The sequence below is a fragment of the Taudactylus pleione genome, unplaced genomic scaffold, assembly GCF_031769625.1.
Source record: "Taudactylus pleione unplaced genomic scaffold, aTauple2 ptg000116l, whole genome shotgun sequence".
NCBI lineage: Eukaryota > Metazoa > Chordata > Amphibia > Anura > Myobatrachidae > Taudactylus > Taudactylus pleione.
The window spans coordinates 12,114,976-12,138,294 of NW_028284518.1; the positions used below are offsets into that span (position 1 = coordinate 12,114,976).

Consider the following 23,319-nt stretch of genomic DNA (forward strand, 5'->3'; position numbering starts at 1 on the left):
TCAACCTGCACTTCCTATCTTATTACATCCTGGATGAATTTAAACATTGTACTCCAAAAAAATCTTTTAAATAGTTACATGAACGAAAACAATGGACGAGTTATGTTGCAGGTTAATTATATTTAGGGCATTTGTTTTAGTGTTTGACATTTTCTGATAATTAGTATTGAAATCTTACAGATGGAAACCCCTATTACACATCACAATTTATTGCACAGTTGGAACGCATTTCAAAATATGATCACATCAGAATGTGGAGAGAACAGCCGTTTAATATACTTTATGAGACGTATATAGCTTTCAGTATATATTGTCTTTTAAGTGTGTTATGTAAACAAACAAAAAACAGTTTGCTGCAACCTACAGTGCATTTGTGCCAATCAATTATGGCATTTATTGATTTGAATACAAAAGTATATTGCCGGTCAGTCTGAATTTTAGTTGTGTTGATTCAGAGGAAGAAAAAAAAAAACCTCAATGACACTGCTGCTAATGCAATCTTACAAGGAAAAAAAAAATCTTTCCTTACAGCATACATGACCATCAGATTAATTCATTTTTAAATCCATTTAGCGAGCTTGTCATCACCACCTCCCTTGGCAGAGAATTCAGCACCCCTACTACCCTTGCAGTCATTCTAATTACATACATATAAAAAATGAACAATAGAAATATATTGGAAACTGGCAAAAAAACATCCCAGTAGGAAAAGTGTACGTAAATTGGCAATTTACCATTCAAAATGCCTTATAAGTGACTAAATAGCCTTCAGTTCTAATTATTTCATGGTGGGACAAAATATCTAGATTATTTTGTTTTGCCATAAAGCTATATACTGTATATAAAAAAGGTTCAGGGACTCATGTCAGGGGGGCATATGTGGGTGGAGCTGTGGATAAAGTGGGTGGGGCTACAGCAGGGGTGGGGCATGAATTGGTGCGTAAACCATTTTTTTTTTTTTTAAATAGTCAAAGTTTGAGTTGTGGGGGGTGGGTATAATTATAATGTGTCAATCATACAATATATATATATATATATATATATATATATATAAAACTATGCATATACAAAAAAAAACTGCTGTAAATTTACACACATCAATAGAAAACCAAAATCCATACTAAATATGTAGGGAAAGGCACATCGACTCCACATATAAGAAAAAAACAGATCCACATAAAACAATATTGAAAAAGCCAGATCCACATATAAAAAAATCGAAAAAGCCAGATACACATTAAAAAACATTGAAAAGCCAGATCCTCCTTTCGGGAGGGTGTTCTATGTCACAGCTGTCACCGGCAAGACGGACAGGGAGAGATTACAGCCTCCCTGTATGAAGCGGGGATGGGGTAAAAACCGTAACAGTCTGGACAATACAAAGAGCCTGTAATCTCTCCCTCCCCAATGACAGCTGTCACAGACACATTCTGCTTTCACCCAATAACTATGCTGTAAGCAGGTCCCGTGTCGGATAACCCGGGTTATCCTTTTTCACTGAGCCTTACCTGGGTTATACACGCCTAAAACCCTTCTAGAGACCCAGGAAGAAATACCAGGTCAGACAACCCGAAATTTTTTTCTAGGAGCCTTTTCCACTGAGACGGCAATAACACAGGTTTTTGTGTTGGTGGAAAAGGGCTATCAGCCAAAACTATATATACAGAGAGAGAGATAATACAGAGACAGATAAAAATAAATTGATGGGTGAAGCAGATATGTAACATGTGCTTACCTTATTAGTGGTACCTGGTAACTCAAGCCCAAAAAGAAGCTACCTGATCTTTATACAATTTACAAAAACAGAATATATTACTACAGTATACTATTTCACCCTATGCAATGGTATATGTCATACTTACCGACATTCAGCTCCCTCCTGGGAGGGAGCTAAATGTCTGTTTCTGGGCTTCTACCGTGGGGGGCGTGGTGATGATGTAGTATTGGGGGCATGACCGCATCATTTTGGCCCCATCCCCTCTTCACAATGCCGAGATTAATGGCATTGTGAAGCAGGTGGTGGGGCCATGATGACTCGATTCAGCACAAATCGAGTCACCGCCCCCCCTGCTGCAGGGTGTGTATTTGTTGGGATGCGGGTGGTCCAGGGCGATGCGGGGAGTTGCAGGGGAGTGACGGCAGCCAGATTTGCCGACTTTTCTGGGGGGCCGGGAGCACCACACGATTTTTGGGAGACTCCCGGCCATCCCGGGAGAGTAGGCATGTATAGTACAGGTATATGTACATGTAATTTTAAAATATTATAAATATGGGATAATGCAATTTTTACTGCAAATGATAAGGATATTATAATTCACTTAGGGCAGTGGTCGCCAACTTTAAACCTTCTGAATAGCTACTACAATTGTAGAAAAGAATCTGGCTATTAACCGAACAATTGAAGGTCATTTAAGGAAAATTGTAAAAAATGGTTCAAAGAAAACAACAATGCATTTAATTATTACAGTGATATTATTGTAGTTTGTAGATAAAATGTAAGAACAGCACATTTCACTGTTAATTTCCGGCTCCAAGGAGGTACGTGCAGTAGAGAAGCAAAAGATACTGTATAGGCAGGGCTTTTGTGTGATTTTCCAGCAGGGCTGGGCGGGAGTCACTTGCTCTACCTTAGTGTAGACGGCCGTGGGTGGAACCAAAGCTGCCGCAATCACCTGACGTGCTTCCCTGTGGCTCCACCCATGGCGTTCCTCTTATGCTGCCCATCCATTTAACGATGCGGGGAACGATTACGACAACGTCGTCTCCCGCGGGGTGAACTACATACACTGAATGTTCAGACGTTCAGTGTATGCAGCTCAATCATCCCCAACCTGACAGCGGTCGTCAGGTTGACCTTCATGTTCGGGCGATGATTGAAGTTAAAAACGACAAGTGGGCGTGCGCATCGCTGGTCGCTTTTAACCTTTTACTGTCCGATTTGCTGGCGATTACCAAGCGATGGAGCGATAACAACTGTCGTTATCGCTCCATCGCTAGGTATAATCGCCTAGTTGATGGGCAGCATTAGTTTACTCAGCAATGCTGCAGCTAGGTGAGCAACCAAAATTAAGACCGTGAACTACAGGTTGGAGACCACTGACTTATGGTGTCTGACTTACATGTGATATCAAATTTCATTTTTTATAGCTTGTAAAACTTGAAATGAAGGTAATACTGCCATCTAGTGTTTTGGAGGTGAGCTGCAGGCAATCATCCTGATCGTCCCTTTTCTTGATCATCCTTTTAGTACAACCCAATTACGATTTCATATTCCATTTTACCGATTTGTTTCCACATTCATCAGCAAATGCAGAATTGGGCTGATAGTAGATGTATGGGCACAATAATACCATCATTCCTAGTCACGCTGCACTGAGCGGCATAATAAGTTATTATGGATGCATGTTTTACAGACCCAGAGGGTTGCTGCTATTTCCTATGTGGCTAAAGGACCTCTGTGACGAGTCCCGTCCTGACCTGACTATATTACGGCCGCCACGTCTGCCTGTCAGTTACAGCGCTCTGGGCCAGCCCCGCCTCTGCTCGGTGACGCGTTCAGCCGGCTGCCCAGAACGGCCACGTCCGCTTCCCCCCGGGCCGGAAGGGGAGGAGGGTGTGAGCGGCACCTCACCATGCCCGGCCCCGTACAGGACACGCCCGCTACCTCCCATCCTGCAGGATACGTATCACGCCGCCATTGAGTGAGGGGCCTGATAATAGTAGGAGAGGCGGCGAGAGAGACCCCCACCCCCTTCAGCTCCCCCCAGACACGACAGCCGCGGCATACATCGGACTCCGACATGACTCTGCTCCGCCATTTGCTGCTCCTGCTGCTGGTGGCCCTCCCGGTCACACTGCTCGCCAATGGCAGAGGTAATAAACGTGTGTGTGTGTTGTGTATACAACTTGTGTGTGTACATGCATGATGTGTCTGTGACTGCTCTGTGCTATACGGCCACATGTGTTATGTATGTGTACCGCACATACATGTCCTGTAGCTGCTAATGTCTCCTTGTTATGGTGTGTGCGCCCCCTGCACCACTGTGTGTGTATCAGGCCTATGGCTGACGTGTCACTCTGCGCCTGCTCTCATTCATTCTATAGCACCTCCCCCCGCACACACATAGCAGCCATGTACAAGCTGTGTACACATGTAGGGGAGGAATGTGTCCTGGTGCATATAGGACGATATCACTATCTACTCAGCGATGGCAGCACCCAAGCATGTGCCTCACCTCCAATATAAACTATAAAACGTGCTGAGGAAAACAAGTTGAGATTAGAATTTGTTTTAATGCTATACATTTGTTCTCTAGTCTAGGATTCGTTTTGGTGTTCCCTGAATGCTCCTCTCATCCTGCAATCTTATCATATTCCTAAATAGCTTCTTATCCCCCACAACTATTGTACACCATTACTATTCTCTACAACGGACCTGGCCAACATGTAGTTTCACAACAGCTGGAGAGCTACAAGTCCCAGTATGCTTTACCAGCTGATCTGTGGGAAGGTATGCTGGGACTTGTAATTTTTACAATAGCTGAAGAGCCACAGTTTGGCTATGCCCGCTCTACAGTCTTCTCAAAACAAACATGAAATCTTCTATACTTAAACTACTTTTTGACGCGCAACTTAACATTGCTGTGTGACTGGGTCATGCTTTTAACACTAAGCACTTTGCAAATTGCAATTTAGCTCGACGATGTTACATGTGACACTTGATGTATCAAAATCCTATTTCTGTTTTACAATAGTTTGTAGACTTGTGTCTCTTTGTGCAAATGAAGAGGCATATTTCTCCAGCGGAGTCTTCAACATCTGTTGCAGTGGTGTATCTATAATGGGTGCAGGTTGTGCGGTACACACAGCCATCAGGGTCCAGTGGGTGGGTGGAGGGGGGGGGCACCATGTCAGTGGTGCTGCACAAATCACAGGGAAAATGGCACAGCGGCCATTTTCCTGCTAATTGCTCATGCGCAGTAGGATGTTTACTGGATTAGAGTGTGCGTGTGCACATTTTTATTTGGCCAGGCAGCTCTGAGCACTCTGCTCAGACGCCGGCCCAGGCAGGCTGAGGGGTAGCGTGTGATGTCAGGTCACGCTGCGCAGCCTCACACCAACCCGCCCCTTCAATACCCGCCCACGGAGATCTGTGTGCCCCTATTGGTTCCGTGGCAGTGCCATAGGCAGGTGGTGACAGTGAGTGACACTGTCACATTGTCTGAGCTGCAGCCCGACTCGAGTGGCAGGGATTGTCACTGGCACTGCTCTCACAGTGCTGTGGAGTAGGACTGGGGAGTCAATGAGTGCCTTGGCTGGCCTGTCTGCACACTCCAAACTGTGTTGTGCTGCTGACTCGCTGAGGAGGCTGTGTGCGCTGCTGCAGAGACTGTTCTTCAACTGGAGTGGACTCTGTAGGCGAGTCAATTTAATGTTTTTTTTTCTTAATATAAGGATGGGCTGCCTGGTGGGCCATGAGTTATTTTATTCCTATGGGGGGCTGGGGGGGTCAGGAAAAAAAATAAAACCATCATGCCACACACACCATAGGAATAAAAGAACATTCACTGCCCATGAATTTATGGTCATGAATAATATTTTCATTGATCAACTTAATCCCGTGTATCCAGGGAATCCTGAGATTGAGATTTTTTCAATCCTGGAATTAAAAAATGAGGCATGATTGGCTTCCCTATTCCTTACCATCCCACTGCTGCCCCTTGCCATCTTAATGCATGCACCATCGGTCTAGAATTAGATCTAAGGCAATCGCACTGTACCTGCCCAGGAGGCATTCCTTATTACATCAGCACTGGGCTGATGTGATAGTCAGGGCAGATTGCTGGAGAGGTGCGTTATCATAACACCACTCCAGTGACTTTTCATACATTTTATCTGCATCAACACACTTATGCTGGGTACACACTGACACATATATTGGGCGATCAATTGATCGGCCAATATATCTGTTGCCCATCAGCCAGTGTGTACCCGTGATATGTCGGTGAATGTTGTCGTATTGGCTGTGCTGCACTGCCAATGGACAGATATGTCTGCAGACATATCTGTCTATCGGCAGGTGTGTACGGGCGGTCTGCAGACCGCCTGTGTACACACAGCAGCAGCCGCGGGGAGGGGGGCGGGACACGCCCACCGCGACACGCCACCGGGACCCGCAGCCAGACACAGATGATGGCTGTTCAGTGTGTATGATGCATGATCACTCGGTCTGCAGATATATCTGTATAGTGTGTACCCACCTTAAGCAACAAATGCAGTGTATTTTAGCGATAAGACAAGGGGCAGGATAATACAATTGCCCCAAGTCTGTTAATTCCCAGTCTTGTTTTATTTTCACTTTGATTCCCAACTGTAAAAAAAAGAAAGTGGGTTATGGTGTTTGTGGGGATAACTTGGATATTTACACTCTTCCTTGAATATGCTAAAGGCAGTCTCACATCTGTGGTTAGGTTTAGGCACGAGGGAGGGGGAGGGCTAAGACACCTACCGACAGGTGTCTGTATCCTAACCCTTTTGGGTTTTGACCGCCAGGATCACTAGCACATCCTGTACCCAACATCTGGTTTATATTTGAGGCAAAGTTCTTGTGAAATTTTTCAATGACTGTCATGTTTTCATACTGTAAGGCACCTTCACATTTGTTCCTTTTATAATGTACCTCTTCAGTTGGCATAGTTAGAGTTTCATTTTGGAGTGTATTGGACGTCCTTCAAAAAGTACACAGAGTGCGGAAGCTAATCCCACTGGATTTGGTTTCCTCTAGGCTGCATTAAAGTTTTGGTCCTATTCAAGCTCACTTTCTCTTCTGTTTTGCTTGAGCAAGCCTACCATTAGCTGGAGTTTCATTGTTTTTATTTTCTCTATTGGTTTTCAAGTTATGCTTAAAAATGTAATTTAATATTTCATTATTGTCTTTGGCTAGTAGGCAAATGACAAATACTATTTTATTGTTTATTAATTGTAATGTTCATGTCCAGTTGCTGCCCAAGATACAACGGATGACAAAGATGCACTTGATGACTCTGTGGTGGAAGATGATGAAGAGGAGGTTGAAGTGGAGGAAGATGAATCAACAGACCTGGTAAAGATGAAAATGAAAGCAGAAGTTATTTTATGAGGATCAACATAAACACTTTATTTTGGGCTGTTTTACCTTTTACCTGCGAGAAGAGGGAGGATCCACTCAAGACTGATTTCATAAGAGGCAATTAAATTTTTTATCAGGCGCCTTAACTAATGTGCGCCCTACGGAGCAATTTAAATATTGCTCTGTTTAGCCACCTGTGCGCGCACTCGACAACACAGGGTTTAACCCCTCAGGATGTTGGAAAGCCGCAATGTGTCTATCTGTAGCTATCCTCGCCTGAATGAAGCAACAATTTAATTGCTCTGCCTGGTGCCCATGAGTTAAGGCGCCTTATAAAATAATGGAATCACCCCCATAGTGGTATAATTTATATACTTTATTATGGGATCTTTATACCACTGAATACTCCTATTTATGATAGTTTTTGTATAAGCAACAAAGATTTACATACAGACAGTGGTTGTTAACAATTAGGCCTCTTTCAGTTACAAGCTCTTCTCTGACATTTTGCAGGACACACATTGGTATTGTACCGTTTGGGGCAATTTTTATCACAATCTGCAATTTTAATGCGTATGTGAGAAATATGTTTTGCGTACATTTGTAAAGTGAAAATATCAGTTGGCACATGCATCACCAGAGAGCGACTGAGAGGGAGCTTCCACTTCCCTCTCCGTAATAATGTGCAAATTAGTATACCATAGGCTACTATAGGGCAATGCCATCTGGAGATGACGTTATTCTATAGGGGCCAAGCTCTCCGGAATGCTTCACATTCCAGAGCTTGGTAAATCTGACAACTTCGCTGCCCCCTAGAAACCTACTGAGCTGCAGCTGCCGTCTGAAATGAAGGGACCTCAGCAGATATCAGAGATCTGCTGCAATACCTCCATGGTGTATTCAGTGGAAAACAGCTGTTTTCGGGAAATAACCCGCATATATTATTTGATAAATAAGCCTTTTTCTTTTGTTGTTTTCACTTTTATTCAACAAATATACTTAAATGTTAACTTAACAGACAGAAGAAAAAGAGGAAGAGGAGGATTTGACTTCAGGTGAACCAAAAGCGTCTCCTAATGGTGATACCACTATCTTGTTTGTTAAAGGCGAAGGTAATTCACTTACTCTCCAGCACTTAATTTTTATGTGTGTTTGCCTGTCCAGTTATGTGTTTGTGTATTGCATACCATACTATATCAGTCTAGTTCTTGCAGCACTGTAGGTTTCTTCAGATGTACATTATGGCGCACTGGTGCCACAAATGATTGTGAGTATGTTGGCCGTCGTCCACATCCACCATCCGCCATCTAAACCTGAAATAAGTATCTGTAATTAACACGTGGTTTTGTTCTTAAATACTTTTTCCCCAAAACCTACACTGACATCTACCTCCTGAATACGTGTACCACATTATTCAGAAGAAGGAACTTGCGCTTGATACTTATAATTTATTTTTAGTTACGGCATAGCCGGTAAACTGAAATGCACTGACGGATTGCTGTTAAATAAAGGAAAAGTAACTATAAATACCAAAACCCCTGAGTACTCCCCTCCTTCCTGCTATGCTTGCTCGGTTTAGCACCCAGACGGGAAAACATCTGGAAATTTATATTTTAACTAATTCACTAGAATGTCACAAGGCACCCATTTAAGCATGTCTAGGAACTTTAAAGCTGCACTGCTAGCTAGGAGAACCTCTTCCCAATGTGCCTCTACCCCTTAGTCGTTCCTTTCACAGCCCGGCCTAAACCTGGGGAATGGGCAGCTTTTGATTGGCCTGCTCAACCACCCTGGGCTTCAATTACAATCCGTATTCTAGAACTAGCAAGGCTCTGGGAATATCTGCACGCAGAAGTATTGTCTTTGCTAGTAGTGCAGAATTAATAGCAGCCCCGGCAGCTTTGCGGTCCACTTTACCAGACCTTTAATCTGCTTTTTGATATTGCATTTAACTTTTCATATATTTCCTACAAATCCTTATTTTCCCTGACTATATATTCATCCCTGCCTCCTCCTCACTTACATATCCCCTCCCTGCATGACCTACATAGGGCAGGTAGGAGTCAGGCCAAGTCTGTGCAGTAAGGCTTCTGCATGCATCATTCACAAAGGAGTGATTAATGCTGATAATTGCACCATTTGTACTTGGTATTCATTTATGTACATCATGATCATTTTGTCATTGGGAGATGTGTTAGGCTAATTAAATGGAAATACTTGCCATAAAATAGCTATTTGCACAAACTAATTTGATGGAAACCTTATGTATTTACAATAAAAATCTGCACTGAGTATGAACATTAATAATGCATTGTCATATTTAATTTGTAAATTCCATGTTGTCTCCATAAGAGTCCATGGATTGTGTATCTTGCTCATTCTATAACCTCTCATTGTAACTAATGCCACCTCTGTCAGTTCTTCTTTTAATCATCCCCATCCACCCTCCCCTGCGCCCTTTTTTTTTTTCCTTAATCAGATTTCCCAGCTAATGACATAGTGAAGTTCTTAGTGGGATTCACTAATAAGGGTACAGAAGACTTTGTTGTGGAATCACTGGATGCTTCATTCCGCTACCCTCAAGATTACCAGTTCTATATCCAGAATTTCACTGCACTCTCCCTGAACACTGTTGTGCCGCCTCAAAGACAGGCCACCTTCGAATACTCCTTCATTCCCGCTGAACCTATGGGAGGTCGCCCCTTTGGACTGGTCATCAACTTGAACTATAAGGATACCAATGTAAGATAACAACATGTTTGTTTACTACTTATTCTCCTGAGCTCAGTTTATCAATATTGGCATTCATTATTTTTTTTATAATACAGTTGTGTAATGATTGTCAGGTATAGTAGATATCCTTGTCTTTGTATGATACTCAAATTACCTACAATAACTTTTTTTTTTTTTTTTTTTTTTTTTTTTTTTTACTTCAGTTCTTTTTCTATAGGTAACAATTAATTTATTTGTGTCCTCCTACATAGGAGATATTGGGTACATTCCTATTTTTCTTAAATATCTTACTCTATTCATCTCTAGGGTAATGCTTTCCAGGATGCTGTGTTCAATCAGACAGTTACTATCATTGAGAGAGAAGATGGTTTGGACGGAGAGACGTAAGTAATCTATGAAACCTCATGTTGATTATCTCAATAATGAGTTTATAATGGACCAGCCTTTGGGAGTGGTGTATCCTCATATTCTAATATAGATCTCTTTCTACTTCAGGGTCCATAGGGTATCCACAGGATACCTTGGGGTACAGGTGTGACGTCAGTCGCAGGCCACCAAAGAGTTAAGCTTTCAGCCTCCCAGGATGCACTAGGTCCCCCTCCTATACCCCGCCCCCGGGCCAAGGCACCTCAGTTTAGTTTGGTGCCCGGCCGGAGTCGGGTGCACCTGTTGGAGTGGGGGCTAGAAGAGCCCCTGAAGCTTTTTCTTCATGCAGCTGTGGCTGCACATCTGGATGAACAGCATGGACAGTCAGTCCTGACGTCCATGCTGTCTTCCCTACACCCCGCCGGTACCAGAACGCCGGTACTGATCCGGGGATGCTGGTGGGCGTCTGGGGTCACAGCTAGCGGTGACCCCAGATGCTCCGGACCATGGCCGGATTCAAGGGGGACAGAGGTAAGCAGCGGGGTCCCGCGGTGGGTCCCCGCTGATCACATGGTCCTAAGTCCCCAGGCAGGGGGCTCCCTGGGGACTGGCTGCAGCGTGGAGCCAGGCGACCAACCTGCGCTTCCACTACCCCCTGGGACAGCGAACCGCAGCAGAGCGGTAGCGCTGCGGCGTCCCAGGGGTTAAATGCATGCCAGGGGAGCGCGCCTTCCCTGTCTCACAGCCGGCGCCTTCCCCCGCTGCACACAGCTCTCACTGCACTGTGCTGACTGGTCCTGTGTCAGCGCTCCTCCCCCAGGCCAGCTTCTCTCTGCTCCTCGGCAGCCATCTTCTCTGCAACGCATGGTGAACGCTGCTGGAAGTCTGGAAGGAAGCATCGTGGTCTGGGTCCCCCCGCATACCTCTCCTCCGCTGTGGCTCAGGTCTGTGTATGCAGCGCTGTGTCCTACCAGGCCCTGTGTCTGTGTAGTTGAGTGATCAGCTCTGTTAGTGCAGGAATTGTTATTTCTCTGCATTGTATGAGACTGTGCTAGCGCTGCCTGTAACTTTTCTTCTCTAAACTGTCAGCTTTATTACTGTCCCTGTTCTTTCTGCTAAAGCCCTTGCGGTGCGGTGCTGCAGGGTGGTCTCTCGCCTATTAATACTTAATTGGTGAGAGAGGTCACATACGTGGTGCCATCATGTCTGAAAGTGCTTTTCCCCTCCGGCTACAGTGTACCACGTGCAAAGTACCGTTAGCGGAGGGGGAGGGTAGCGCGGAGGGCCTTTGCCGGCAGTGTTTGTCCATGGCGCGGCCTATTACGGTTACAGCACCGGTACAGGAGCCGCCCTGGGCTTGTTTCGCTCAGGCGTTAACAGCTTTAGTGGGCCAGTTAGCTCCGCAGCCCGCGTTTACTCCGATGGGTTTGTCCCAGCAGTCTGTGGTGTCGTCACCCATGCAGGGGTTCCCACGACAATTGGTGGTACCCCACAGTCTCCCTATTTCCCCGCTCCCGGGTTCTCAGGAGCCAGCGTGGGTTAACTCCCTGACGAGTTCTGTACAGCACTTGTCGGATGTGTTGCAAGGGGAGTCTGTGATGCGGCCTCATAAAAGGCCGGTGGCGTCTCTGTCCGCTCCTTATGAGGATGACGAAGGGACGTCTGATGATGGGGAGATTCTGGATCCTTACGATCAGGAACCTCTCCATACTAAGGACGCTGATGCTAAGTCCAAAGTATATATTCCTGGACTTATTCGGGCGGTCCGCACAGCCTTGGTGATTGAGGACGAAGTTCCCCCAGCGGCTAAATCTAAGTATGCCTTTTTCAAAGATGTGAAGGGCGATGCCACAGTCTTTCCTCTTTCGGGTCAGTTGGTGGACCATTTAGAGGAGGCGTGGAAACAACCTGGCAAAAGATACCAGCCGCAGAGACGCCTGGCGGTGGCTTATCCGTTCGCGGATAATTATTTTTCTAAGTGGGAATCCCCTCCACAGGTGGATTCTCACGTGACCCGTCTTGTCCGTAGTGCCACATTGCCGATGCCATCCATGTCCTCCCTTAAGGATGCTACGGACCGCAAGGTAGAAATCTGCCTGAAGTCCGCTTATTCCCTTGCAGGGGGGGCAGCACGGCCGGCTATGGCCATTTGCTGGGTTGCCAGAGCGATGGAGCGCTGGGCGGATTCATTAGAGGCTTCTTTTGAATCCGACTGTCCGGCCGAACAGGCGGAGTTGATTGGCAATCTCCGTGATTCGGCCACCTACATCAACGAGGCGGCTCTAGACATTAGTACTCTGGTGTCTAGAATTTCTTCAGCAGCGGTAGCTGCTCATCGCACCTTGTGGCTGCGATCCTGGAAGGCGGACGCAGATTCCAAGAAAGGTCTGGAAGCGTTGCCGTTTACCGGAGAAGTTCTCTTCGGTCCGGATCTGGATAAGATTGTGGCCACGCTGGCGGCAGCCAAATCTGCTTGTCGGCCGCTGCTCCTTCTGGTTCTGGACCGTCGTCCTTTCGGTCATCTAGGGCCCAGGGCAGGCCCAAACCACAGTCGTTTCCTCGACAGGCTGGCCCTAAGAAATCGGTCAAGCCCCGGAAACAGGCATGGAGTACCAGACGTCCGGCCCCCAAGCCAGATGACAAGCCTGTGGCCTGACGGTCCGGGTCTCCCCTTGGGGGATCCCAGGGTGGGAGGCCGCCTGCTGCAGTTCTCCCGGTGTTGGTCGTTCACTACGACAGACACTTGGGTTCTGGAGGTGGTCTCCCACGGGTACGCCCTCTCCTTCCGGCACAGACCCCCGGCTCGATTCTTCACCACGGGTCTACCATCAGACCGGAACAAGGCTACGGAGCTGCGGAAGGTATTGCACACTATGCTCCAGGCTGGAGTTATAGTGCCTGTTCCATTCTCCCAGAGGGGCCAGGGTTTCTATTCAAATCTATTTTTGGTACAGAAACCCAATGGGTCATATCGTCCGATTCTCAACCTCAAAGCACTCAACAAGTCTTTGCGGGTCCCGAAGTTTCGGATGGAGACCCTACGGTCCATCATTCTGGTGCTGGAACCTGGGGACTACATGGTGTCATTGGACATACAGGACGCTTACCTGCATGTCCCTATTCTTTTGCGCCATCAAGAGTTCCTTCGGTTTGCAATCCGCAGCGACCACTTCCAGTTTCGGGCGTTACCTTTTGGCCTGGCGACAGCACCACGTGTTTTCACCAAGGTGATGGCGGTCATGGCAGCTTCTTTGCGGCTGCAAGGAGTCCGCATGTTGCCGTACTTGGACGACCTGTTATTGGTGGTAGGATCTCCAGAGCTCCTGTTACGCCACTTGGACCTGACCATTGCACTGCTGCAACGGCACGGCTGGCTAATCAACTGGCAGAAGTCCACTCTAATCCCGTCTCGGAGGATTCTGCATCTTGGAGCCTTATTGGACTCGGGACAGCAAAGGATCTTCGTGACGGAGGACAAGATCTCTGCTTTAGAGTCAAGGGTGCGCAGTTGTCTGCACAGCCGCCGGGTGTCCTTACACTCGGCGATGAGGTTACTGGGCTCCATGGTGTCAGTGTTCGACATGGTGGAATACGCCCAGTTTCACTCCAGACCTCTGCAGCACCTGATCCTGTCCAAGTGGAACGGGCTGCCTCAGTCTCTGAAGTTCCAGACAATTGTGCTCACCCCGGAGGTTCGCCTGTCCCTTGCGTGGTGGTTAAAGACGACCCACCTCAACAAGGGACGTCCGTTCTGGGTTCCAAATTGGGTCCTGTTGACAACGGACGCCAGTCTTCGGGGCTGGGGAGCAGTTTCGGGTCCACACTTGTTCCAGGGCAGGTTGACGCCGACAGAAGCGGAGCTTCCAATAAATATCTTGGAACTCCGTGCGGTCTTCAATGCTCTCCTGCAGGCACAGCGGTTTCTCCAGGGTCACCCGGTGCAGGTCCAGTCGGACAACGCTACCACCGTGGCCTACATAAACAGGCAAGGAGGAACTCGCAGTCGGGCGGCTCTCGTAGAGGTCTCTCGGATCCTGGTTTGGGCGGAGCGCAATCTTCCGCCCATATCAGCGGTCTTCATCCCGGGAGCGCTAAATTGTTAGGCGGACTTTCTAAGTCGCCAGGACGTTCATCCAGGGGAATGGTCCCTGCACCCGGACGTTTTTCAACTACTGGTGGACAGGTGGGGTCTTCCAGAAATCGACCTCATGGCGTCCCGGCACAACAACAAGTTGCCGGTGTACGGGTCTCGCACAAGAGACGAAGGGGCGTCTCTGGTGGATGCTCTGTCCGTCCGGTGGACGTTCCGGTTCGCATACCTGTTCCCTCCGGTCTCCCTTCTTCCACGGGTAATCCGGAAATTCAAACAGGAAGGAGGGACGCTCCTGTTGATAGCTCCCGTGTGGCCCAGACGGCACTGGTTCTCAGACCTTCAGGGTCTGTCCGTGGACAGTCCTCTGCGGTTGCCGCTACGACCGGACCTTCTGTCTCAGGGTCCTTGCCTTCACCCGGACCTGACTCGGCTGTCTTTGACGGCGTGGCTATTGAGACGGCCATGCTGAGGTCCCCGGGGTTTTCCAGCTCTGTGGTGCGTACCATGTTACGAGCTCGGAAACCGTCTTCCGCGAGGATATACCATCGCGTGTGGCATACGTTCTTCCGGTGGTGTCGACCGAGAGGTTATGCACCGCGGGAGTTTCGTCTGTCTCGGATTCTCGCCTTCCTGCAAGCGGGACTAGATCATGGGCTTCGCCTTGCTTCTTTGAAGGTACAGGTTTCGGCCCTATCTGTCTGGTTTCACCGTAGGATTGCTACTATCCCGGATGTGCGCACCTTTATGCAGGGTGTTCTCCGTATTCAGCCGCCCTTTGTTCCACCTGTGGCGCCTTGGGATTTGGCTGTGGTCCTGAGGGCTCTCCAAGGACCGCCGTTTGAACCACTGGGCTCAGTGGATATTAAATGGCTAACAGCTAAGACTGTTTTCCTTCTGGCCATTGCTTCGGCCAGACGTGTTTCTGAGTTAGGGGCTCTTTCTTGTAGACCCCCTTTCTTGGTTTTTCATGGGAACAGGGCAGTGCTCCGCACTCGGCCCGAGTTTCTTCCCAAAGTTGTTTCCCAGTTTCATGTTAACGAGGAAATAGTTGTTCCGGCCTTTAACTCACCGGGTCTTTCCGTGGGTGAGGCCTCTTTGGATGTTGTGCGGGCCTTAAGGACTTATGTTGACCGCACTTCTTCGTTTAGGAAGTCGGACGCTTTGTTTGTCCTCTATGGCTTCCGTAAAAAGGGTTGGCTTGCTTCAAAGCAAACTTTGGCAGCCTGGATCCATATGGCTATTTCTGAAGCTTATCTTCATGAAGGCCAACCGGTCCCTCCTTCTCTGAAGGCTCATTCCACTAGGTCTGTGGGTCCTTCGTGGGCAGCTCGACGTGGTGCCTCGGCAGTTCAGATCTGCAAGGCTGCTACGTGGTCTTCTGTCCATACCTTCGTGAGGTATTACAGGTTTGACACCTTCGCCTCTCAGGATGCTTCCTTCGGGCGGCGGATTCTCCTTTCTGCACAGGAGCTTCCCCACCCTTAAAGGATACTGCTTTGGGACATCCCCAAGGTATCCTGTGGATACCCTATGGACCCTGAAGTAGAAAATGAGATATGGTAAGAACTTACCCTTGTTATCTCTATTTCTACGAAGTCCATAGGGTTCCACAGGACTCCCGCCCTGTCGCACCTGTGCTGCAGATGGGCTTTGCTCTGGTCACCGGTTTTCCGTCTCCCTCTGGTGAGAATGTGATTCTTGTATGTGTCCAGATCTTTGTTCTCTCTCTTCCTTCTCCTCCGGCCTATGGCTTGGTAACTAACTGAGGTGCCTTGGCCCGGGGGCGGGGTATAGGAGGGGGACCTAGTGCATCCTGGGAGGCTGAAAGCTTAACTCTTTGGTGCCCTGCGACTGACGTCACACCTATACCCTAAGGTATCCTGTGGAACCCTATGGACTTCGTAGAAATAGAGATAACAAGGGTAAGTTCTTACCATATCTCATATTATCGCTGTATGTGTAAAATATATATATTGTGTGTTTTATCATTCTCTATATATATATATATATATATATATATATATATATATCTCTCTCAATATGCCCCTTGGGTACCACCAGGTTGGCTTTGACCCAAGTCTCCCTTGTCCCTCAGCAATGTTAGATCATGAATAATAATGACATTATACTAGCTGGAAGTCCTGCTCAAATGTGCTGGGGTCCTCTCAGGGGGGAAACAGTCGGGAAGCCGATGGACGGAATCCCAACCGCCGGCTTCCCGACTATATAATCCCAGCAAGGGTTAAATGACAGGCGTCGAAATCCCGATGCCTGTCATTTTCCCTACGCTGGGAGACCGACACCCGGCTTACCGATCAAAGGTAAGACTACCCCCAGGAGGTTAGATTCAGGCTAGGGGAAGGGGGGGTTAGGGATCCCCCTCTTCGGGAGGAGGTTAGGGTTAGGCACTCCCCCGAGGGACTTGGGTTTAGGTGGCGGGGAAAGGGGGGGGTTAGGTTTAGGCAACCCCAAGGGAGGGTTGGGAGGGGGGGGGGGGAAATTGGGTTAGTGAATACTTACCTTGGGACGATCAGGATTTTAATCCTTGTTGGGCTGCCACTGTCGGGATTTGAACTGCTGGCCATGCGGCCGGCGGTAATTCATACCGAATCCCTCTCAGGGAATGTTCATGGCTTTAGCAGTGGAGAACACAGCACTGTGTTTTAAGTCATCTGACCAGGAATCTAATCTTATTGCTTTGTGGCCACTAACAGCCTGTTTCCAGCAGCAATTTAAACACAGCCCTAATTTTAGCTTCATATGTGGATGCAAGTATGTAATGTGTAAGTAAATAAGATGAGCGGTCAGGGAGTGGTTACATTTCTATGGTGCTATTTGAACGCATGATATTTAATGCTGCAGAGTAAATAGATTTATGTTATTTGTATTTTTTCTCACAGGATATTCATGTATTTGTTTCTTGGAGGGCTTAGTTTACTTGTGATTGTTGGTTTACATCAGTTGCTGGAGTCCAGAAAGGTATGCATTGTGGGTTTGTTGTATTTGGGGTGTCAGATTTTGTTTTTATATAATTATGATTATAATTGTTACATAATAACTTTACATTTTATTTTTTCATAGCTGGAAAATCTGTTTGGCACTGTTTATGTATTTATATAGTGCACACATTACACAGCACTTTACAAAGAATAATTCAGTCATTCACATTAGTCCCTGCCCTAGTGGAGCTTACAACCTATAATCCTTATTACATGAACACACTAAGGTTATTTTTTTTTTTTTTTGTTAGAAGCCAGTTACACTGGAAGGTTATTTTTTGGGGTGTGGGAGGAAAACCAAGCACAGGAGTAAACCCATGCGTACATAGGGAGCAAATACAAACTAAAGACAGTGCCTTAGTCAGGAATTGAGCTCTTGACCCTCAGGGTTGTGAGGCAATAATGTTAACCACTACACCAACTGCGCTGATTAATATTTTATTAATTTCCCTAAAACGGATAATCCTTAAAATAACAGCACTCAATGTAAATTGATCTGTAATTCCAGAGAAATGTTTTTATAAGTGAATTTATTCTTAATTGATTCTCAAAATAAAACAACAATTGACTCTGCGCTTATTTACTATATAATTATGAGATGGTAGAAAAAATTAGTCAGAACTCTCTTAAAAATACGCATTTATTTGTGTGTGTGTGTGTATATGTGTGTAATAAGAAAAAAAAAATATATATTTATAATTTTCACATCTAATCGATTCTCACTAATATATAGTTGTTGGTTCGCAGGCAGTAACTTAAATACACATTTTTATTTTTAAAATACTTGATGTTTTCATGTACAACAGTGGTAGTATACTGGAAGTTTGTACATTGTAGCTACTGTGCTCCACGTGTCATGGAGTAGGACAGCCATATACCCTTTCATGGGCACAATACGTTGCAGGAGGGAGGTTAAAGAATGTATACCATAGAACTTTCTGATCCAGGCTTGTAGGCTGAGCACCTACATGGGGGAACTCTTCCGTTCCCTGTAAATTTTTTTCTTTTTGTTACCTTTTATCACCCGAGTAGGGATTATGGGAAACTTTTTATATTTTCATCCCATCTAACATTACACAAGTGATATGTGACTGTAGAACTGTGCTTTCCAGTGTGTTGCATATGGGTGTTTATCATGTTTATTTATTTTTTCTTTTCTACAGAGAAAAAGACCAACTCAAAAAGTGGAGATGGGCACATCAAGCCAAAATGATGTTGACATGAGCTGGATTCCTCCTGAGACATTGAGCCAAATAAGTATGTATTACAATTTTGAAGCAATCTGTTAACAGCAATGGAACACAATAGCCTGATATGATGTTGCCATAGATGTGGTTTCTACACTTTTAGAGTAAATTTTAAGTTTGAAGAAGTTAACCTTTTGACTGAAATAGAGATCCAAAATATTGCACCTTCCCCTAACAATGTTCTTGAAATGTGTGCTCACCGATTAAGTACTATGGTCAGTGTAACTGTAAAATCCTAAACCTTTATTATTGCCTCTTTACAATTAATAAGTTGGCTTACCAAATAAAAGCAAAGTCTTCTTTTAAGCTTTTAAGGTCACGGGGGTGGGGGGGGGGGGAGTGATTCAGTTGTTCATCGCTCCCGTCTAAAGTGACGACAAAGAGCTATTCAATTGGGGACGATGGCCACATTCTCTCGCCCTAATGCAAATGATTTGACGCGTTAAGTGGCTTCTCCCGTGCCATGTGCTGAGGGTGCTGCAGTTACAGTGCATCCGGAAAGTATTCACAGCGCTTCACTTTTTCCACGTTTTATGTTACAGCCTTATTCCAAAATGGAATAAATTATTTTTGTCCTCAAAATTCTACATACAATTCCCCATAATGACATGTAAAGTGTTTTTTTTTTGTTAAAGATTTTTGCTAATTTAATTTAAAAAAAAAAAAACCCCAAAAAACTAAAATCACATGTACATAAGTATTCACAACCTTTGCCATGAAGCTGAAAATTGAGCTTTATGGCAATCCTGTTTCCCCTGATTATCCTTGAGATGTTCCTACAGCTCAATTGGAGTCTATCTGTGGTAAATTGTTGATTGGTGGACATGGTTTTGAAAGGCATACATCTGTCTATACAAGGTCCCACACTTGACAGTGCATGTAAGAGCACAAGTCAAGCATGAAGTCCAAGGAATTGTCTGTAGACCTCCGAGACAGGATTGTCTTGAGGCACAAATCTGGGGAAGGGTACAGAAAAATATCTGCTGTTTTGAAGGTCCCAATGAGCACAGTGGCCTCCATCATCCGTAAATGGAAGAAGTTCGGAACCACCAGGACTCTTCCTAGAGTTGGCCGGCCATCTAAACTGAGCGATTGGGGGAGAAGGGCCCTAGTCAGGGAGGTGACCAAGAATCCGATTGTCACTCTGTCAGAGCTACAGCATTCCTCTGTGGAGAGAGGAGAACCTTCCAGAAGGACAACCATCTCTGCAGCAATCCACCAATCAGGCCTGTATGGTAGAGTGGCCAGACGGAAGCCACTCCTTAGTAAAAAGCACATGGCAGCCTGCCTGGAGTTTGCCAAAACGCACCTGAAGGACTCTCAGACCATGAGAAACAAAATTCTCTGGTCCGATGAGACAAAGATTGAACGCTTTGGTGTGAATGCCAGGCGTTATGTTTGGAGGAAACCAGGCACCGCTTATCGCCAGGCCAATACTATCCCTACAGTGAAGCATAGTGGTGGCAGCATTATGCTGTGGGGATGTTTTTCAGAGGCAGGAACTGTGGCACTAGTCAGGATAGAGGGAAAGATGAATGCAGCAATGTACAGAGATATCCTGGATGAAAACCTGCTCCAGAGTGGTTCATCTTTCAACAGGACAACGACCCTAAGCCAAGATATCAAAGGAGTAGCTTCAGGACACCTCTGTGAATGTTCTTGAGTGGCCCAAGACAGAGCCCAGACTTGGAACATCTCTGGAGAGATCTGAAAATGGCTGTGCACCGACTCTTCCCATCCAACCTGATGGAGCTTGAGAGGTGCTGCAAAGAGGAATGAGCTAAACTGCCCAAAGATAAGTGTGCCACGTCTGTGGCATCATATTCAAAAAGACCTGAGGCTGTAATTGCTGCCAAAGGTGCATCAACAAGTATTGAGCAAAGGCTGTAAATGCTTTATGTACATGTGACTTCTTCTTAGTTTTTCTTTTTTATTAAATTTGCAAAAATCAAACTTTTTACACGTTGTCATTATGAGGTATTGTGTGTAGAATTTTGAGGACAAAAATGAATTTATTCAGTTTTGGAATAAGGCTATAACATAACAGAATGTGAAAAAAGTGAAGCGCTGTGAATACTTTCCGGATGCATTGTATGGCGTGCCCAGCACTCACGGCCAGCCCCAAAGCCTTAATTTACATGGTTTTCTGTTTGAGCGCTCAGTGCTTATCGCAGATTTCTGCGGCACCTTTCTGAGCTGTAAACCATTGCATTGGCTCTCGGCCAATTTGAAAGGTAGCTGCGGGAGCACAAACCATTGAATCTCTCCCCTTGGTGTCTCCTCCTTAACCAGCTTCCACCACTTTTATTTTATTTTTTTTTACCTGTAGCTCTTCATCTTAAAATATTGCTGATTTCTGTTTCTTATTGATATCTGTCCTGTCATTGCCTTGTTCTTTTCTCTAATATATCTTGCTATCTTTTTTTGTCTTTTGCTTCCTTGCGACTTCAGTGCAAAGTAGACGAGGTGAGACTACTTGACTTTCTTTCGGAGTGTAGTACACTTGCACTGCTTGTGATATTATCTGTTATGATTCTGCATAAAGCCATGTGAGAATTGCAGTTTTTTTATACTGAGATTTGGCAATATGTTCTCAGGCTTTCTCATATGACTACAGTAACACAGTTTGTTACACGGGCACCTTTTCTATATTGATTCTGTTGGCATGAGATGAAACTGCTGCATGAAACATGTATGTGTCACAAATCAGCCAATAGTGCAATCTATTTATTTATTTATTCTTCCTCCTACTAGACAAAGCTTCCCCAAGAAGATCTCCACGGAAAAGAGCCCAGAAAAGATCAGCGGGATCTGATGAATAAATAGACTTTTTGCTCTACAATCTATTTTGTCCTTGAATACTGACCCCTCCTGACCAAGATGGATAACATGTGATGTCCATAATGGAAAAGTGGAGTGGGAAGTGAAAAAACATTGACTGCAAAAACATATATTATTTTTTTTTTTTTTTTTTTCACCCCATGGGATTGATTTTTTTTTTTTTTTTTTTTTTGTTAAAAACATTGAACCCAGAATATCTCAAAAGTGTACTATGCATAAGCTATGATCATGAATTGCAGCATTAATGCTAAAGCATTGAAGTCCTAAGTTGCATGTTCACATTGTCCTATTGACTGACCAGTTATTCATGGAGAAATGCGACTTTGGATTTTTGTCTTGGCGTGAATGAGCTACAGTGTGTGTAAATGGAAAACTTGTGCTCTTGTCTACATAATTGTTAATGAATCATGGAAATATAATGCATTCTGCTACCATATCTAGCATTCTTGGTGGTAGGAGAGAAGTGCTTTGCGCTTCCTTTCCTGCCTTGTTTGCAGCGATCAACATCACTTATGTGTATTTATACTAGAACTTCTACCAGAGGTTTGCACTGTGGATATCTTGGTTTGTGGAATGATGATGGTTGTGTGAAATATTATATCAAGGGTTTTTAAAACATTTGGTTTACAAATTGGTAAAATCAAATCATGGATAATCATATCTGTGCAGGTGGGTGAACAGCTTTACAAAGAGGGAAAGTTTTACTTTTGTTAATGGGACAAATTGTCTTTTGAAACAGTCTGCCTGCAAGTGTACAAAGAAATACATTCTTAAATAAAAGTAAAACTGTCTTTTGTGGTGATCATTTCTCTTTTTTTTTTTTCCTGCTTCTTACATTTATTTTGATATAGTTATAATTAAACTGAATATTTTTTTTTCATGGACGTAGTTTGGTATATACATATAAAAGGAATCCATCATCTCACTTGAACGGCCTTGGCTGAGCAGGAAAAGGAAGGTACATATTAGCCTTTCAGATTTTGACTTTTTTTTATTTTTTATGTGTCAGATTGAACCACATAACCTTCAACAAAGAAAATGCTCACTGTAAAGCTGGGCATCCACTATACAATTTTCTGTCACATATCTGTCCAATCTGGCTGGTTGGAATGAAAACCTGGTAATGTATGGGAGCAAATGACAGTTGATCATATGGTTTTAAACACTAAAAAAAATTGGCTTTATTTCTATAATGTTTTATGCTGACATGCTTTTTTGAAGTTAAAATCAGAAGATCCTCAGTAGTGAATTTTCTTGTTCCAATTCCTTTTACATCCTTCTGGGGGGGGGGGGGGGGGGGGATGCTGTTACTTCTGGTTTATGCATAGTGAGATGTGGAGTTGGACACTAACTAATTTAAACCTTCTTTTTTTTTTTTTTTTTTTTTTTGTGCCTTTTGGAGTAAGGCACTAGCTAGGTCCTAGCTTTTAGTTAGGTTTAATTTCTTTATTTTTCTGTTTTTGGTTTGGGTGCTTGGATCCTGGCGACAAGCACTAGCAGAGTAGGAGTTAGATAGAATAGAACAGGAACCCTTTATCCCACTCTAAAGATGGCCCCTAGGAGAGTCGCCAAACTACATATTCCCTGGGTCTGTCTCCATACCAGACACACATCTGAGGGGGCCGCTGACAAAAGTGAAGGTAAGCTTTATAAATTTTATATGTTAAAGACCTTGTTGCCTGTATATACTTCTTCCCGGCTGCTTTTGAGTAGAGCAGCCGGGCATGTTATTACTCACTTGACTGCACTGTAGGGCTGGCGTGTCTCACACCTTACCGGGCTTCCACCGCTCTCAGGACCCAGACTGTTCCCTTTGGAGGACCACTGGAGGGCATTACAGAGCAGTAACATGCAGCCAGCTTTGTGAGGGAGAGAGGCTTGAACGTTCCCAGGATGCAGCGCCATGCATCATCATTCTGGGCCTGGTACCAC

The 23,319-nt window shown here is 45.2% G+C and overlaps 1 protein-coding gene across 2 annotated transcripts; it reads left to right on the top strand.

Annotated features, from left to right (window-relative positions):
- The first annotated feature begins 3,528 nt into the window (after positions 1-3,528).
- On the top strand, positions 3,529-22,178 carry SSR1 (signal sequence receptor subunit 1). 2 transcript variants are annotated; one of them, XM_088471683.1, is made up of 9 exons: positions 3,529-3,873; positions 6,999-7,102; positions 8,127-8,220; positions 9,588-9,850; positions 10,148-10,224; positions 17,201-17,279; positions 18,463-18,556; positions 20,998-21,012; positions 21,301-22,178. In XM_088471683.1, the coding sequence occupies exons 1-9, from the start codon at positions 3,801-3,803 to the stop codon at positions 21,366-21,368; spliced, it is 867 nt and encodes a 288-aa protein (XP_088327809.1). In that variant the 5' UTR covers positions 3,529-3,800; the 3' UTR covers positions 21,369-22,178. The 2 variants fall into 2 exon arrangements, with proteins under 2 accessions (XP_088327809.1, XP_088327810.1); XM_088471684.1 differs by lacking the exon at positions 20,998-21,012.
- The last annotated feature ends 1,141 nt before the right edge of the window (positions 22,179-23,319 follow it).